General features: G+C 41.8%; 1 protein-coding gene across 2 annotated transcripts in view; it reads left to right on the top strand.

The window, feature by feature from the left end:
• NUP214 (nucleoporin 214) overlaps window positions 1–17,392 on the top strand; it is a 91,610-nt gene that overhangs the window by 35,110 nt on the left and 39,108 nt on the right. For both annotated transcript variants that reach the window (XM_025261864.3, XM_025261865.3), the window contains exons 22-26: window positions 81–341; window positions 1,373–1,534; window positions 3,934–4,033; window positions 14,883–14,958; window positions 16,308–16,386. In XM_025261864.3, the coding sequence (XP_025117649.3) occupies window positions 81–341; window positions 1,373–1,534; window positions 3,934–4,033; window positions 14,883–14,958; window positions 16,308–16,386 (678 nt within the window). The remainder of the gene's footprint in view (window positions 1–80; window positions 342–1,372; window positions 1,535–3,933; window positions 4,034–14,882; window positions 14,959–16,307; window positions 16,387–17,392) is intronic.

Here is a 17,392-nt window from a genome sequence, read left to right on the forward strand (position 1 = left end):
CTATTTCTCTAGCGACAGTGAAAATTACATAGCTTTTGGACTCGAATTGTCTCAGTTGTCTTTTGTTTTGGGCTCTGTAGCCAGCCTGTCTCGGTCAGCCTTCCTGTCTCAGAGGTATTATGAAGACTTGGATGAAGCCAGCTCAACGTCATCCATTTCCCAGTCTCTGGAGAGTGAAGACACGCGGACACCCTGTAAGGATGACGGCGCAGTGGTCCAGGCCCCCCGGCACGCTCCCGTGGTTCGAACACCTTCCATCCAGCCCAGTCTCTTGCCCCAGGCAACTCCTTTTGCTAAATCTCACCTGATTCATGGTTCGCAGGGTATGATGGGAACTTCAAGTAAGTAAACAGTGGGACCAGAAACAATCTTTTCCCTAAGAGGTTCCTAACTCATGAAGGAACTGTGGCTGGGTTTTATTACTAGCACATGCAGAAGTTGTGGGTTCTAGCCCATTTCTGCTGCTGCTGCTAAGTCGCTTCAGTCGTGTCCGACTCTCTGTGACCCCATAGACAGCAGCCCACCAGGCTCCCCTGTCCCTGGGATTCTCCAGGCAAGAACACTGGAGTGGGTTGCCATTTCCTTCTCCAATGCATGAAAGTGAAAAGTGAAAGTGAAGTCGCTCAGTCATGTCCGACTCTTCGCAACCCCATGGACTGCAGCCTACCAGGCTCTTCCGTCCGTGGGATTTTCCAGGCAAGAGTACTGGAGTGGGGTGCCATTGCCTTCTCCGCCATTTCTGCTAATCTTTTAGAAATTACGGACAGAGTCAAGAGATGTGTTCCCCTTGAAAGTGGTTGGTGGGACGCTGTGAGGAAGAGGAGGCGCTGCAAGGCTCACGCTGTTGCCCCTTTACGTGGAAGACAGTGTGTGCCTTTCTGACCTCGGCTCATTTCAGCTTGAAGCCATGTCCTGTCTCAGGGCTCACCAGCCATGGTGCTCATTATCTCTGGTGGCTTGCTGATGGGACCTATGTTGGGCTGTTAGATCTTCAGCTCAGAGTGTCAGGACTTTGTACTGAAGTGACTCCTAAGTAGACCAACCTAGGCATGAGGTACTAGAATGGAGAGATTTGTGAGAGGAGAGCTAACCATTCATTGCTCTGTATGGGCATGGAAGTTATATCTCACTCAGTGTCAGAGGAAATGATCATGTAACATATTTTCTCCAGTAGAAGTGGGCAGACAGTGTACAGCATCTTTGAAAGATAAAAGTGCCAACCTGTCAGTTTGCCAGTATTTTCTGTTAATGCTTAAGGATTTTAAATCTTCGCATTTTCCCTGCAACCTAACATGCAGAATTTACCATTTTAATTTTTGTGTGTGCTTCTGTTCTGACCCACTGTCTCACTTAACTTTACTTTTTCCCTCAGTGTCTACACCTGCTAGCAAAATTATTCCCCAAGGAGCTGATAGCACCATGCTTGCAACAAAAACCGTGAAGCATGGCGCACCTGGCCCTTCGCACCCCATCTCCGCCCCGCAGGCGGCCGCCGCAGCAGCACTGAGACGGCAGATGGCCAGTCAGGCGCCAGGTAAGAGCAGCGGTGCAGGGGCTGATGCTGAGCTGTCTGAGCCACAGGCCAGGACACGGGGGCCAAGAAACGGCGGGCCCTTGGCTGCCTTTCAGAAAAGAGGACTGATGTGACAGCTCTCGCCTTTGCGGGGAGAGCTCTGAGAGGGCAGCGGCTCAGTTGCGGGGAGAGCTCTGAGAGGGCAGCGGCTCAGTTGCGGGGAGAGCTCTGAGAGGGCAGCGGCTCAGTTGCGGGGAGAGCTCTGAGAGGGCAGCGGCTCAGTTGCGGGGAGAGCTCTGAGAGGGCAGCGGCTCAGTTGCGGGGAGAGCTCTGAGAGGGCAGCGGCTCAGTTGCGGGGAGAGCTCTGAGAGGGCAGCGGCTCAGTTGCGGGGAGAGCTCTGAGAGGGCAGCGGCTCAGTTGCGGGGAGAGCTCTGAGAGGGCAGCGGCTCAGTTGGAAACTTGCCCTTAAAGGGCTGTATAAGACCTACCATGTTCAGTTAAGTTCATTTGCATCATTTCTTTTTAGATTCAACACAAGGATTCATCCCTATTTTTGAATAATGTCTGCTTTGAGCCCCAGAATTAATCTTTGCTGTTAGATCACCTAATAATGTTACAGTTGTCTCGTAGTATTTTAAGGCTCCGAGCCACCCTTTGCAATGAGTGTACGTGTGCCCATTTTGCTTTTGAGTAATGCCCGGTTTGGAGAGGCGAAGGTCACCAACCAATATGTAACAAAGCCCAGACTCCAACCCTGTGTTCTTTGTACTGAAGTACAGCTTTTTCTTAAGATTGTAGTTTTAACCTGGAAACGTGAAGCTCTAAGGAGCTAATCAGCTCTTGCATTTTGCCAGTGGTGTGTGGCTGTCCATAATCTTCTACATTAAGATTTCTAGGTAATTTGCCTTGGAACTTCCGTTAGTCAGTTTTTACAAGCCAGTGCTTCTCAGCCAGAGGCTTTTTTACTCTGCCTGCTTCCCCTCCAACAGTTGGCAGTGTTGCTGGCCTGTAGTGGGTTGAGGCCAGTAATGCTGCAAAGAAACTCCCAAAAGCACAAGAGAACCCTACAACAAAGGATTATCCATCCCCAAAACGTCAGTAGTGCCAAGAGTGAGAAACTTGGCTATAAATCATATTTTTGTTTTAGCTGAATGAAGTTTTTTAGTTTTATAACATATGCCAATTTACACTAAAATTTTAAAAAATGGAAAAGACATGGTGGTTTGATTTAGCCAAAAATAGTTGCCATTAGATGATAATAGATCTCTAGGGAAAGTTCAGATTAAAACCCTTACTAAGACATCTCAAATAGATATGAAAGAGCAAAAACAAGAGAACTTTTTAAGGTACTTTTGAGCATTCTGAAAAATATAAGAAACCCTTGATGTTGTAAATATTAGTTGGACCAAGCAGAATCTTAGCATTGTACTGAACAGATCCTAAATCAAGCTGATTGATTATTTATCAACTTCAAGTCTATCAGGATTTAGGATTAGTCCATTCTCAGCAGGAGGTGGTGTGATCTCTATTATCATTTCAGAAGACATTATTCAAAAACAGGTTTCGAAGGTGTGGGCACCTGTGAGTGTTAAGGATGAAGTATGTGCAGTCATAAGCAGGGCATCCCTGGTGACTCCTGAAGGAGGGGGTGAAGTGAGCTGCCATAGAGCCACCGTCCTACCTGGGCTACAAGGTCAACCGTGCCCCACAGTAGTTGGAGAAGATCCAGAAGCTTTGCTTAGGCCTTCTTAATAGTTATTTATAACATGTCATAAAGTCCTGGGCTACAGTTTTAAATTATAAGACACATACAAAAAAAGGTATGAAAGCTGATAAGCCTAAGATAAGTAGGTGTCAAATCAGTCCCTGTTACCATTCCTTAATTCAGGCCTTCTTGGCCTCCTCCTCCATTCTGGTTCAAGCTGCATTTTTTATATTTTATTCACTGTGTCTGTCTCACTAAAGCATGAACTTCTTTAAAGAAGAAACTATATTTTAGACATTTTTTGTATTCCCAGCACCTAACAGAGTCTGACAGTAATAAGCTCATGTGAAAGAGTGGTTGAATGAATGAATGCACGGTGAAGGCAGAAACACTGGTAATCCTCTAGCTTTTTCTGCCCTTTTCTAGAACAAGCCAACAATATGGCAAGTATGTCAGCTCTGCTCTGTAAAAGCTGGCTGGTGAATTCCTTTTTTCTAAACTAGTACATTTGATTAAATTGCACAAGCTTCATTGAATAATCTTTATGAAGGGCGTAGGCCAGGTGTTCCATTGAACTCAGTGCTGCAGAACTACCTAAATTTCCTTTATATAATAAGTTTGTGTTCTGCTTGTGTCCTAGTTATTCATTAGACCTGGCTAGAATTTTGATCCTGTATTGCAATTAACGTGCCTTTCTCTTCTCTGTTTAAATAGCTGTCAGTACGTTGACTGAATCAACTTTGAAGAATGTCCCTCAAGTGGTAAATGTGCAGGAATTGAAGAATAATGCTACAGCCCCCTCTGCAACAGTGGGGTATGTTACTGCTTCATTCGAGTGTTTAAGCCAATGAATTATTCTGCAGTAGCGTAGAACTGTCTGCAGGGAGCAGCAGTGCTCTTGTCCCAGTGTGACTTTTTCCTGCCGAACTTCAGGTTATAAGAGGAGCGGAATGGACAGCTAATCTCAGGCACACAATTGGGTTTTCAGGAAATTGTCCTCTCCAACTGGCAGTAACAGTTGCCTCATAAACTTTCAAAGTCTTGGTGTTACATACTCAGTGTGCCGTTTGCCGTATGTAAGTCTGCATGTGGTACACGTTACAGTTATTAAGTCAGGTAAGGTGGAGGGTTTGATTTATTTTTTTAAATACTCTTGGGGCTCCTGAGTTGACACTTCAACTCTAACGCAGACTATTGATTCTAAAAACCCAATGATGGTCTCTCCTCCCTTCCTTCCCCTCTCCAGGCATTCATGTTTTTTCAAGTTTCTCATGTTGTTTGTATGAAAAAGCAGTGGTTTAAAAGGCAGAAGCTCTGTTTGGAGACTTCCAGTTTCTCCCCATGCCACATCTAAGAGCTGGATCATTGCTGCCAGAACTGACTTTTAAGTGTGAATCTGTGTTTAGATTTCAAGGCATTGACTCCCTCCCACTGGTGTGGGCGGCGCGGTTCATAGAACATGCCCGTGTCTTGTTGCTCCCAAGTATTTTGTAGCCAGGAGCTGGGCAGTGTGGCTCGGGGAAGAGTTGAGGGCTGTATCCTCAGTTTGAATGTAGAGATCGTGAGGACCAGGGTCATTCAGGGAGTTAGTGTCTGGTGCCTGTGACTAGTCCAACTGCAAGAAGAACAGCCACTAACCCTGTGTTTTTTCCAGTTCACATTAGCCCTCTCCTCCCCCACCCCAGGTCTGCTCACTGTTCTGTTTTGGCTTTATCAAGTGGCCCTACTTCACTAGTCCACTGGCCTTCTCTCTTTTCCACATTGGCCCATTTATCAACACTGCCAGGAATTGCTTAGTTATCTCAGGGCCATACTAACAGCCAAAAGCAAGCCTAGCTTTCCTATCTTATAGTGACCTTGAAGCTTTGGTATGCTGTTTAGACCAAGATGGCATTTGTGGTTGTTGTGAACTTCTCAAGGGAAAGAACTGTGCATTAGAGTTTGGGAATTATAGCCAGATTCCTAGTGTAGGGTAGGCAAGGAAAAGCCACCGCAAGGCAGAATCTTACATAAGACAGGAAAAGCCAGCTTAATGGTGAAAGAAACATGGTCTGGTATTTCTGGAATATTTTAGCTGTTCTCACAATATGTGAGAAGCACCTCTTGATGATTTCCTTTATCTTATCTCAGGCTGTGTTTTCCTCCAGTGATTCATCTGAGCTAATCATTGATATGAGCTTTGTTAAAGGAGCGATTCTGAGTTTGCCCTTTTTTCTGACTTAAGAAAAATAGACATAGAAGTTTAAAAAGAGTTGAAGAAACTCTTCTTTTCTCCACAGAATTGGACTCTGGTTATTATTTAACTTGTATGCCCAGCATGGCGCCTAGAATGTTGTTTCTTTTTAATACCTTGTTGAATAATAGGTGAATCTAAGCACAGTTGCTAAGTGGAAATTGATATTTACCACCTTCCCTGATAAGAAAGCTTGAGAGGGAATTATACTCATTATAAAATTACTTACTTTCAGATTCTGTTAAGCAGTAGTTTCCTGAGTGTTTTTTGTTTTTGCTTGTTTTGTTTTTGTTTTTGGTGGCACCTCGCGCCTTTGTGGGATCTTAGTTCCCTGACCAGGGTGGAACCCATGCTTCCTGCAGTGGAAGCATAGTCTTAACCACTGGACTGCCAAGGAGGTCCCTCCTAAGTGTATTTTAACTATTTAATTTTGCATTTAACTTCTCCTGAGTAACATCTTAAAGAGATTTATTATAAGATGAGGTTATATGTTTCTGCCATTGGTATAGCTTATGTTCACTGGCCTCACCCCACTCACCCCTTAAATTCACTGACCAGCCATCCTGTTCGCAGGAAGAGGGCTTATCTGGGGCACACTCATGCTAGTTAGACTCCTCTCCAGCGCTCAGGCCCTTGATTCAGCAGATTCCCAAGGGGTGTCTGCCGTGAACATGATAATGCCCTGGGTATTTGGGGTCCGGTAGTCAGTAAGACATACCAAGTCCCCACGTTCACGACACTTAGATGTTAGCAAGAAGGCGGCCCCTAAGCTACCCATTTCACATCAGTTATTTAACTGTAGTATAATGAGTTTGATGAAGGAGAGGTACAGGGTGCTAAGAAGGCTCACAGTGAGGCAGTCTGGGGCTGACGAGGTTGGGAAGGAAAGATGTTTCAGCTGGAAGTTGAGCAGTGACCAGAAGTTGCCAGGCAGAGTGGAAGAAGAGTGTTATAAATGGGGTGCAGGATCTGTGAAAGCCCAGACCTGGGAAAGGGCAGAGCAAGTCTGAGTGCAGGTGAAAGGCCAGTGTGTCTAGAGTTCTGGCAGGAAATGGAAGGTGAAGGAAACAGGGCCAAATGAGGTGAGAAACATGGTGGAATTTTTATTGGTTTGTTGTTTTCCAAAACACACCCAGATACGTCATTCCTTTCAAGAATTTTGGCATTCGTTTCTTCATTCTTTCTACAAATACTTAAGCAGCATTCTCTATGTGCCACACATTGTTCTAGGTACTGAGAATAACACAGTTAACAAAACAGACCATGCCCCCCAAAATCCCCAAACCCTGCCCTAGTCACAGAGAGACAGATGACAAGTAAAATTCATCTAAATACAATATTTTAGAAGAGGATAGGTATGACGGAGAAAATTAAAGCAGAAAAGGGGTTTAGGGACTTTTGTCCAGACATGGTTGCAGTTTTAAATAGAGGCAAAGAAGGTGCTTCTCCTACGTGACTAATGACTAACATGTCTCAGAAATACCAGACCATATTTTTTTCACCACAAAACTGGGGATTCTCCTGTCTTATATGTTGATAATACTCTGCCTTGCAGTGGCTTTTGACATTTTACATTTGAATAAAGACCAGAGAGCAGGCTCATGACTATCCTAAGGAAGAAAGCCCCAAGCACCAGGCCTGTAGTGAGAGCTTGTCTGGCAGGTTCAGGATGAAGCCAGGCAGCCCCTGGTGGCTGGAGGGAGAGAGGAGGAGAGTGGGGTAGGGCCGGGGTACAAATCCAATAACATCTGGTAAGCCTGGTTGAGGACCTAGCTGACCGCTGGATGCTGAGTAACCTGATCTAATTTACATTTGCTTTTTTAAAGCAATTTTAGCAATTTTTAAAAATACTGGGCCATAATTAACACACAGTAAAATTTACCTTTTTGTAGTCTAAAATTCCACGAGCTATGATAAATGCAGATTATTTTGTTGACCTGTGGGTTTAGCAGGAAGTTTCTGGTTCTTATATTTAGAATAGATGAGAAGGGCTGGAGTGAAGAAGAATAAAAAAAGGGAGAACAGTTAAGAAGCTTTTTCTTTTTTTATTGTGGGTAAATATATGTATAACAAAATTTATTATTTTAACCATTTTTAAGTGTACAATTCAGAGACATTAAGTATGTTTACAGTTGTATAACTGTCACCCCATCTGTTCCAGAACTTTTTCATTATCTCATACAGCAATTGTACCCATTAAATATTAACTCCTTTTTCCACCTTACTTCTAGTCCCTGGTAACCTCTAATCTACATTCTGTTGCTAAGAATTTGCCCTATATGTAGTATTTGTCCTTTTATATCTGGCTTATTTCACTCACATTTTTAGGATTTATCCATGTTGTAAAGTGTTAGTTGCTCAGTCACGTCTGATTCTTTGTGACCCCATGGACTGTTTGTTATCCACCAGGCTTCTCTGTCCATGGAATTCTTCAGGCGAGAATACTGGAGTGGGGAGCCATTCCCTTCTCCAGAGGATGTTCCAAATCCAGAGATTGAACCCAGGTCTCAGGCGTTGGAACAGATTCTTTAGTGTCTAAACCACCAGGGAAGCCCATGTTGTAGCATATATCAGAATTTCATTCCTTTTATGACTGAATGACATTCCACTGTATGTAGATATCCTGTTTGACTTATCCATTCATCTGTAAGTGGGCACTTGGGTTGAGTTGACTGTTGTGAATAATGCTGCAGTGAGCATTGTTGTACAGCCCTCTGAGTCCCTGCTTTTCAGTTATTCTGGGTAATGTTTTAGGAGTAGAATTGCTAGAGCATATGGCAATCTACTTTCTGAGCTAAGTGTAGTTCAAACTTTTCCAAAGTAGCTGCACCATTTTACATTCCCAACAGCAATGTATGAAGTGCCAGTTTCTCCACATCCTCACTAATATGTGTTATTGTCCATCTTTTTGATTATAGCTATCCTAATGGATGGACATGGTATCTCCTTGTGGTTTTGATATGTTTCCCTGTGACTAATGATATTGGATGTCTGTTTGTGTGCATATTAGCCATTGTGTCTTCTTTAGAAAAATATCTCTTTAAATCCTTTGCCTGTTTTTAAATTGGGTTCTTTATCTTAATTGTTGAGGTGTCATTTTCTTTTTTTTTTAATATTTATTTTTATTTATTTGGCTGCACCAGGTCTTAGTTGAGGCACATAGGATCTTTGATCTTCGTTGAGGAAGATTTCTTTTTAGTTGGAGCATGCAAACTCTTAGTTGCAGGATATGGGATCTAGTTCTCTGACCAGGGATTGAACCTGGGACCCCTGCGTTGGGAGCAAGGAGTCAGCCACTGGGCCACCAGGGAAGTCCCAAGGTGTCATATTATTTATGTAATCTAGATTCAAGTCTCTTATCAGATATATGATTTGCAAATATGTTCTCCCATTCTTTGTGTGGTTTTCACTTTCTTAATGGTGTCCTTTGAAACAACAGTTTTTAATTTTGATGAAATTCAATTTATTTTTTTCTTTTATTGCTTGCACTGTTGGTGTCTGATATATGTTTAAGAAACTATTGCTTCATGCAGGATCATAAAGATTTACTCCTGTGTTTTCTTCCAAGTTTTATAGTTTGAACTCTTACATTTAGGTCTTTGATATGCTTTGAGTTAATTTTTGTAAATACTGTAATTTGTGGTCTAATATCTTTCTTTTGCATGTGGATACCCAGTTGTCCCAGGACCTGTCTGGTGGCTCAGTGGTAAAGAATCTGCCTGCCAATGCAGGAGACATGGTGCCATCCCTGGGTTGAGAAGATCCCCTGGAGAAGGAAATGGCAGCCCACTCCAGTGTTCTTGCCTGGAAGTCCCACGAACAGAGGAGCCTGGGGAGCTACAGTCCATGGGGTCGCGAAAGACATGACTTAGTGGCTGAACAACCACCACCCAGTTGTGCAGCATCATTTTTGGAAAAAACCTTTTTTCCCCTTGAATTGTCTTGGTACCCTTGCCACACTGATTGGTTTTCTAATGTTAAACCAATCGTCAGTAATAATGTATTCAACTTTTTAATATACGGTTGGACTCAATTTGCTAAAATTTTGTTAATAGTTTTGCATCTGTCTTAATGAGGGATATTGGTCTGTAGATTTTCTTTTCTGGTAATGTCTTTCTTCCATTTTACCTTCAGAGTAATACTACCCTTATAGAATGAGTCAGAAAGTGTTCCTTCCTCTTCAATTTCCACTAAGAATTTCTGTAGATTGGTTACTATTTCATCCTTAAATTTTTGTAGAATTCACCAGTAAAGTTATTTTGGCTTGGAAATTTCAGTTTCTTTAGTACATATATGACTGTTAAGCTTATCTACTTCTTTGGTAGTTTGTATATTTCAAGAAATTCATTTCACTTGACTTGTTGAATTTATTGGCATGTTTTTCATTAATAGTCACTGATTATCATCCTTTAAATGTATATAGATTTTATTTTCCTCTTAACAGTATTTTGGGTCTTTTTTTTAACCTCATCAGTCTAACTAGAGTTTTATCAATTTTATTGATCTCAAAGAAGCCAGCTTTTGGCTTCATTGATTTTTTTTTTTCCCTTCTTGATCTTTATTTCATTTTCCTGCTTACTTTGGATTTTATTTACTCTTCTAGTTTCTTAAGGTGAAAGCTAAGGTCATTAATTTGATGCTGCTCTCTTCCAACACAGGCATTTGGTGCTATAAAGTTCCGTCTAAGAACTGCTTTGGCTACCTCCCACAGATTTTGAATGTTATTTTTTCATTTTCATTTAGTTCAAAACATTTTGGTTTCTTTGTATACATCTGGGATATTTAAAAGTATGTTTCTAAATAATTGGGCATTTTCTAGATATCTTTTTGATATTGATTTTTAATTTAATTCCATCACGGTTAGACATGTTTTGTATGACTTGAATTCTTTAGGTTTTATGGAGACTTCTTCTATGACCCAGAACTGGGGTCAGCAAGGTTTTTCTATTTTAAGGGCCATACAGTAAATAATTTAAGCTTTTGGGAGATACAGTCTCTGCCTCAACTATTCAACTCTGCCATTGTAGCCTGAATGCAGCCATAAACAAAACGTAAATGAATGGGCATGGCTTTGTTACAGTTCAACTTTATTTACAAAAGCAGGCAGCTGGTCTATTGTTTCTAGTTTGCCAATCTTTGATCTAGAATGTCAGTCATCTTGGTAAATGTTCTGTGCCACTGCTCTTATTAGGTGGCATGTTCTATAAATGTCAATTAAAGTGTTTCGGTTCAGTTCAGTCGCTCAGTCTTGTCTGATTCTTTGCAACCCCATGGACCGCAGCACGCCAGGCCTCCCTGTTCATCACCAACTCCTGGAGTTTATCCATTGAGTCAGTGATACCATCCAACCATCTCATCCTCTGTTGTGCCTTCTCCTCCTGCCTTCAGTCTTTCCCAGCATCAGAAGCTTTTCAAATGAGTCAGCTCTTCAAATCAGGTGACCAAAGTATTGAAATTTCAGCTTCAACATCAGTCCTTCCAATAAACACTCAGGACTGATATCCTTTAGGATGGACTGGTTGGATCTCCTTGCAGTTCAAGGGACTCTCAAGAGTCTTCTCCAACACCATAGTTTAGAAGTATCCATTCTTCGGTGCTCAGCTTTCTTTATAGTGCAACTCTCACATCCATACATGACTACTGGAAAAACCATAACCTTGACTAGACGGACCTTTGTTGGCAAAGTAATGCCTCTGCTCTTTAATATGCTGTCTAAGTTGGTCATAACTTTCCTTCCAAGGAGTAAGCGTCTTTTAATTTCATGGCTGCAGTCACCATCTGTAGTAGATGATGATAATCTTCTGTCTGATTATTCCATCAGTTAATGAGAATAGTGTTGGTATTTTCAAGTGTAGCTATGGATTTGCTTATTTTTCTTTCAGTTCTAGCTTTTTTTTTTTTTTGCCTCATTTGTAGTTCTGTTGTTAGTTGCATAAATGTTTAGGATTGTCACATACTTTTGATGAAATGGAGGTAGATATATGTTACAGTGCCATTTTCTGCCTGTGGTCCTTTGATTTCTGTTTTCAGTTGTGAAACAGAACATTTCAGGTGAATTTCTGATGATCTCTTCTCAGGTGCATACTGCTAGTAGAATACCGTCATCCAGACTATGATAATTCCAAGTTTGGTGTTTCCATCTCCTCTTGAACATTTCTAGCTGTTGATTTCCATTGTTTTGGTTCATGATCATGTACAAGTCTTTGAACACATTTATTTAGCAGTATACTGTCCTTTTCTGCTTGCTCTTTTATTTATTTTTTTTTTAATTTTATTTTATTTTTAAACTTTACATAATTGTATTAGTTTTGCCAAATATCAAAATGAATCCGCCATAGGTATACATGTATTCCCCATCCTGAACCCTTCTCCCTCTTCCCTCCCCATACCATCCCTCTGGGTCGTCCCAGTGCACCAGCCCCAAGCATCCAGTATCGTGCATCGAACCTGGACTGGCAACTCATTTCCTACATGATATTTTACATGTTTCAATGCCATTCTCCCAAATCTTCCCACCCTCTCCCTCTCCCACAGAGTCCATAAGACTGTTCTATACATCAGTGTCTCTTTTGCTGTCTTGTACACAGGGTTACTGTTACCATCTTTCTAAATTCCATATATATGCGTTAGTATACTGTATTGGTGTTTTTCTTTCTGGCTTACTTCACTCTGTATAATAGGCTCCAGTTTCATCCACCTCATTAGAACTGATTCAAATGTATTCTTTTTAATGGCTGAGTAATACTCCATTGTGTATATGTACCACAGCTTTCTTAGCCATTCATCTGCTGATGGACATCTAGGTTGCTTCCATGTCCTGGCTATTATGAACAGTGCTGCGATGAGCATTGGGGTACACGTGTCTCTTTCCCTTCTGGTTTCCTCAGTGTGTATGCCCAGCAGTGGGATTGCTGGATCATAAGGCAGTTCTATTTCCAGTTTTTTAAGGAATCTCCACACTGTTCTCCATAGTGGCTGTACTAGTTTGCATTCCCACCAACAGTGTAAGAGGGTTCCCTTTTCTCCACACCATCTCCAGCATTTATTACTTGTAGACTTTTGGATCGCAGCCATTCTGACTGGTGTGAAATGGTACCTCATGGTGGTTTTGATTTGCCTTTCTCTGATAATGAGTGATGTTGAGCATCTTTTCATGTGTTTGTTAGCCATCTGTATGTCTTCTTTGGAGAAATGTCTATTTAGTTCTTTGGCCCATTTTTTGATTGGGTCATTTATTTTTCTGGAGTTGAGCTGTAGGAGTTGCTTGTATATTCACGAGATTAGTTGTTTGTCAGTTGCTTTATTTGCTATTATCTTCTCCCATTCTGAAGGCTGTCTTTTCACCTTGCTAATAGTTTCCTTTGATGTGCAGAAGCTTTTAAGGTTAATTAGGTCCCATTTGTTTATTTTTGCTTTTATTTCCAACATTCTGGGAGGTGGGTCATAGAGGATCCTGCTGTGATGTATGTCAGAGAGTGTTTTGCCTATGTTCTCCTCTAGGAGTTTTATCGTTTCTGGTCTTACGTTTAGATCTTTAATCCATTTTGAGTTTATGTTTGTGTATGGTGTTAGAAAGTGTTCTAGTTTCATTCTTTTACAAGTGGTTGACCAGATTTCCCAGCACCACTTGTTAAAGAGATGCTTGCTCTTTTAGATCATGGTGGATCTGATTTAATCAGTTCGTTTACTAGCTGAGTGCATGAACAGTATTTATTTCTCTGCTGGGTCGTCATGTAGCCCAGTGTGTAAATACTGTGAATCCTAATTTTGCGTGTTTGGGGATTTAGGACACCCAAGAGATTTATGGCTTTATCACAAATAAACAGAAGAATAATTGCACTTAGTCTGCTTCATGCATGATTTAATCTACCATCATATCATAGCTAAGTTTGAGGTATAAATGTTCTAAAGTTGGGTGAATTGCTGCTTTTATTTTTATTCGTAGTTTTTTTTTTAGCTCATCTTTGAGAAAGCATGAAAGATTTGTGCTTCCCTTGTGACTCTCATGAGCTGCAGTCATTTTTCCACCTGAGGTTGCTGTGTGTGCCCAGGGATCTCTCAGTGCCAGCCTCTCACGCATACGTTCCTTTTCTTGTTGGAGGGTGAGCAGATGGGGGCGTCCCTGTGTACCTGCTTGGCTGAGTATCTCGCGGGACCCGTGTGCATTTCTTCAGAGAGGCACACATTTGTAGTTGCTTCTCTCTTCAGTAGGAAAATAAAGAGGGTTTTATTGAAAATAATTGCGTTTTTTTTCCTTCTCTCTGAATCTAATAAAGTTTGGGAAGATTCTCGTGTTATTCCAAGAGAGTATCCTGAGGTAACTGTAAGATTATTAAGATGTTTGATAATTTTTTCCCATAAGGCATGGGTTTATTTTTGTCTTTTCTCTCACAAGTTAACTTTTTAATGGAAAATTGTTAATCCTCCTTAAGCGAAAGTTCTGAGAAATAAAACCAGATGCTACAGTTGTTACTGCTATACCTATCAGTCAGAGAAGCTCTGGACGGAGGACAGATACATTAATGAAAAGAGTTGCTCCCCGGAGCCACGGCTAGAGCTTTGTGTTGAACAGGGGATTTTTTTTTTCCCCTTACATATTTACACTAAGTGGGCTTCCCTGATGGTTCAGTGGTAAAGAATCTGTCTGCAGATGCAGGAGATCCAGGTTCAATCCCTGGGTCAGGAAGATCCACTGGGGAAGGAAATGGCAACCCACTCCAGTATTCTTGTCTGGGAAATCCCATGGACAGAGGAACCTGGCAATCCATGGGGTCGCAAAGAGTCAGACATGACTGAGCAATTAAACAACAGCAACAACAAAATTAACTATGTTCAGGGATAACAAAAAATGGTGAGAACTCTTTCTACGTAGACAGGATGCGCTTTTCATATTGACACTACAACGAAAGTGCAGGTTGGGTACGGAGCCGTGGTATGGTTTAACTCTCCTGTGTGCTGACGTGGTGAGCTCTCGGGGCTGGTTGCTATGAGAAGCTGAGAGCTCTGCTTTGAGAAGATCATATACACCCCATCGATCCTGATGAAACATTTTCTGAGACTCGGAAAAGAGAATCAGGAATTTCCCACATGGTCTGGAATGGTGGTGGGTGATGGGGAGGAGGTGGAGAAAGCTTTCTCTGCAAATAAGAAAAAGATCTACTTCTGAATATCCATAACTTTTTTTCCTTAAAATTTCAGGAAGAAGATACATTTTAAGGTCATTGCTTTGACTTTTGCTAAAGACCCAAATTTCATGTAAAGAATTTGTTCTTCAATCAGAAACATGTCAAATGATTTTGATTAGGGTCTGAGACATCTGTGTTCTACCCCAAAACTGGTATTACCTTTTTGCACAGAAGGTGGCTCGGGGTTGAGGATGAATTTCCCCCAGTCATGCCTTTCTCCTGAGCGCGTGCTTTGTGTTTTCCAGTTCTTCAGTGCCGTACTCTGCAGCCAAAACGCCTCACCCGGTGTTGGCCCCAGCGCCTGCCAACCAAGCTAAGCAGGTAAATTGCTGATTTTTGCTTTGCTAATGTGACATGCAGTGACTGTCCTTGTAACTGAAGACAATATGGTACTAAGTCCCCACACTGTTTATTTTTTATTTTATTTAAAAAAATTTTTCCCACATCTTTTAAATGAACTCTGAAAAAGACCTGTGATCCTTTCCCCACAATTTATGACGGTCTTGAGCTAGTAGGTCAGTCGGGACCCGATGATGTCTTTGTCGACCATGTGACATTCTGCACCTGGTAATCTTGGGTCATAATTCTCTATATGGAGGGTATCTGTATGGAGTTCAAGTTTACTTTCATTTGTCTTAGTTAACCCATACAACAGCCATATAGACAAGACAGATGTTCAGCAATGTTTCACTAATGAAGAAACCAGGGCTCAAGTGACTGATGCAGGCTTCCACCGGTAGTGAATGATGGAACCAGGGCTGGAACCCATCTTCCAGCTTCTCCCTGCCCACTGCTTTGTTCATTGTACCTTTCAGTATCAGCCTCCAGGGAATAGAGTCTTCTGCTTTCTCCTATCATCCCTGTTTTTCATACTTTGCATCTTCAATGATGTTTGTTATGTCTACTTGCAGGCTTTTGCCTGATAAACATGGTCTGTTACAAAAATAAGTTATATTGTAGACACTTAAACAATCCAGAAGAAAATAATAGGAGATGGCGGAAAGGCAGATCAAGCCCTCTCTGAAACTTTACCTAAAAAAACCAGGTTTCTCTGCTACTCAACTCTGTCTCTAGAAAGGTCATTTTAGACTGTGTTTGAGATTGACCCTCAGAACTTGCCTAATGTGAGTTCTCAGACATGGCTGTCTCCTCCGTAATTTGCCCTGACTTAACATGGCACTTCAGCAGTTAGCATTTGGTCTTTCTTCTGGAGCTTTCCATCTTCACCTTGGAGGACATGTGGTGAGGCACAAATCATAACAAACAAGAGAAAAAGAACATTGACTGGAGATGGATAAGTTGGACAGTTTTGCTTCTTAACCTTACTATAAGTTTTATTGAGAGCCAGGATGTATTTCATTCATTTGCTTCTTCCTTCATTTGTGTTTCAAGCACGCTGACGCCTTTCGTGTCCCGAGCATTGCGTCAGGCTCTGCGGAAGGAGCTGCAGGCTCGGCAAGCAGGACCCTGCTGCTTGTGCTTGTGGAGTAGTCCCATCTCTGAAGTGATATTACATTTAAACACACTGACCTAAATTGAAACTGAAGAACAAAATTTAACTAAATAGAAGTGTTTGTGCTTGCTTATTTTAAATTATGTTATCATTTTACATGTTCCTTTATTCCAGAGACTGTTTTGTAGGTCACATAAATGTTTTCCTCCTATTACAGGGATCGCTGATAAATGCCCTAAAGCCATCTGGGCCCCCGCCAGCATCCAGTCAGTTGTCATCTGGTGATAAAGCTTCAGGTCAGTTTGCACTTTTGTTTTAGTGAAAATAAAAGGTGAAAGATATTTTCCACAGAAGAATTTAATTGTTCTAGATCACAAAGGCAGTTAATGTGAAATCAAGTAAAGACATATTTGAAAAGCCTCAGGGGATGTAGAATCTCCAGGAAGTGCCCTTTGGCAGCTCTGTAGACTTCTGAAATAGGAGAGCAGTAGGAGAAAGCCTTCCTTTAAATGTTTTCCTAAAAGGAGTACCTGCCTTGTTCGATATCGAAGTTTTGAGAGAAGTGGATCCAAACATTGAACTCTTATTTCTTCTACTAAAGGGAAAGAAAAACTCTCTGGGTTTTTAAGGACAATTCAAAAGCCAGTAAAATATAGAAAGTAAAATGGATCCGTTACAATATACGACAATATGATAAATGGAGAGCCTCCCTGGTGGTTCAGATAGTAAAGAATCCACCTGCAGTACGGAGACCTGGATTCGATCCCTGGGTTGGGAATATCCCCTGGAGGAGGGCATGGCAACCCACTCCAGTATTCTTGCCTGGAGAATCCCATGGACAGAGGAGCCTGGTGGGCTACAGTCCATGGGGTCACAAAGTCAGGCACGACTGAACAACAAAGCATAGTACACGATAAGAGGATATAATCCAGTATTGAAAGACTGTAGCTTCACATGCTTCCAACGCTCAGAGCTCTCAACTGAAGTTAGCTTTCACAGTCACCGTAAAGTGCTCTGAGCAGGCTTCCTTGCCGGCCTGAGCCCGCCTGATGCAGAAGCGTGCTTGTGCATCCAGCCTAGCTTAATGTAGGCCTCTTCTGTTGGCTCCTGTCAGAGCCCACTTCACTTGGCGTGTGTCACTTTTTGCTGCAGGGCTCTTGTGCCACCCACAGTCCAGCATTCTCCCTGTGCTCCGAACTCCAGCTTTTATTTTGATTCTTGCTCTCAAGTGGGTCTTTAAGCTAATAAATTCTGTTAGAGATGCTGAACTTCACACATGAGTAGCCTGCCTACCATAATCTC

The sequence above is a fragment of the Bubalus bubalis genome, chromosome 12, assembly GCF_019923935.1.
Source record: "Bubalus bubalis isolate 160015118507 breed Murrah chromosome 12, NDDB_SH_1, whole genome shotgun sequence".
Taxonomy (NCBI): domain Eukaryota; kingdom Metazoa; phylum Chordata; class Mammalia; order Artiodactyla; family Bovidae; genus Bubalus; species Bubalus bubalis.